Source organism: Camelina sativa, chromosome 7, assembly GCF_000633955.1.
Source record: "Camelina sativa cultivar DH55 chromosome 7, Cs, whole genome shotgun sequence".
Lineage (NCBI taxonomy): Eukaryota > Viridiplantae > Streptophyta > Magnoliopsida > Brassicales > Brassicaceae > Camelina > Camelina sativa.
The window spans coordinates 28281017-28282723 of NC_025691.1; the positions used below are offsets into that span (position 1 = coordinate 28281017).

The 1707-nt window shown below is 38.5% G+C and overlaps 2 protein-coding genes across 2 annotated transcripts in view; both read left to right on the forward strand.

Moving 5' to 3' along the window:
* LOC104705029 (serine/threonine-protein phosphatase 7 long form homolog) overlaps positions 1-584 on the forward strand; it is a 4073-nt gene extending 3489 nt beyond the window's left edge. The window contains exons 6-7 of the mRNA XM_010421022.2: positions 3-106; positions 189-584. Coding sequence (XP_010419324.1) covers positions 3-106; positions 189-425 — 341 coding nt within the window. The 3' untranslated portion in view covers positions 426-584. The remainder of the gene's footprint in view (positions 1-2; positions 107-188) is intronic.
* The window catches only part of LOC104703027 (glycine-rich RNA-binding protein GRP2A-like), a 1449-nt gene continuing 955 nt past the window's right edge, over positions 1214-1707 (forward strand). The window contains exon 1 of the mRNA XM_010418955.2: positions 1214-1526. Coding sequence (XP_010417257.1) covers positions 1413-1526 — 114 coding nt within the window. The 5' untranslated portion in view covers positions 1214-1412. The remainder of the gene's footprint in view (positions 1527-1707) is intronic.

Below are 1707 nucleotides of genomic sequence, written 5' to 3' on the forward strand. Positions count from 1 at the left end.
AGGTGGCAATGTGGTCGATGATGGAGCGTACATGGAATGGTATGCTCGGATTAGTATCACCAAACTTTATCGAGAAGCGTTTCTCGAGTCCCAAGTCATGAATATGGTAAATAAAAAGGATGAATGTGGTTAAACGTTTTATAAATTGAAACCCCGCAGATTGATTTACGTTGGTTTTGTTTGTGTAGATTGCTTGTATGAGGGAATTTGAGGAGACTGCTTCAAGGATTTCGATGGAGAGATTGTCTCCGGTCGAGAGGGAAGTGATGGAGAGTGTGAAGGATACAATCTCTAATAACTTGACGTTTGGAGGATGGCAAGAAGTGGCTGTTAATAGTGGTTATGGGAAGCGCAGGCGTCGGAATGAACAAACTCCAACAAGTGGTAATGATATTTCATCTCTTCTGCTTCAAAAGGACACATGAATCTTTTTTTATGTATTAGATTTATTTTTCATCTATGAAACGTTGCAGTGTATATATACTATAGCCAAAAACTTATCTCATACAATAGCCTCTAACTCTGAATTTCGGCCAATGGCACATAGAACAAGATGCAAAGGAATGGTTAGGTTCAAAGGACTACATCAACAATTTATCTCATTGAAAATTTGACATGGTAGAGTTCCAACAAATTTAAGACCCTAGAATATTGGGTCAAATCTATATTAACGATGGCTAAATGTCAATGGGCACTATCCCCTCCAAAGCTGAATGGATCATACGAAATGGAATTGTTACCTATGATTCTGTTGAAAGAAAACAAAGCTCGAGGGAAAACAATGAATTCTGTTGAAAGCAAATTTTAAGCTCTCATGATTCCAACCAATGCAACAAAGGTCTGATTTGAAGGAGACAAATAAAAAAAGTGGTGAATTTGATCACCAATTCGAAATATTCCTTTCCTTATTTACAAAGAAAAAAACGATTAAATAAAAAATGAATTGTAGAAGTGCCTAAATAATATGATCAAATTTTTTTACAATCTTATCCTTCTATAAATATCATGTATTGTGTGAATCTCTTAAAACATTCTATCTTGTTGCTGTGTATATTTGATGACCGATGCTGTCTATTCAAATTCTAAGATCGGAACACATGTCTTTAGTGAGAGACCCCACACACCCCGTCGGATCTCAACCATCAGATCAGCGCAAGATACTATTAATTTCCCATTTCTTATGACGTGGAACCGTTTCATCCAAGACAGTGTCTGTTTGGTCACAGATTTGTGTTATCACTATAACCAAACACACAAACCTAAGCACCGAGTCAACGAGCGAAGCATGGTTTCACGGGCTTATCTATATAGAAACGTCTTCTCTTGGCTTGGGCTTCGGACATAGTCATCATCATCATCATCATCTTCCTCTTCCTCGTAATTCCCGAAAGAAATCAAGAAATCATAAGGATATGGCTTCTGCGGAGAGCGAGTACAGGTGCTTCGTCGGAGGCTTAGCTTGGGCCACCGACGACCAGTCTCTGGCGAGGAGTTTCAGCGAGTTTGGAGAAGTTCTCGACTCCAAGGTCCGTTAAGACGACCCGGATCCGAAATTCTGACCCGAATCCGTGTGACTCTGTTTTTCTCTATCTCTTTGTTACTCTGTTACTATGTTACTTTCTCTTGTTACTTAAACCTCAATCGGTACGTTCATCATCGAAACGATCGTCCGATTTGTTGTGCTTTTTTTTTTTTTTTTTTTTTTTT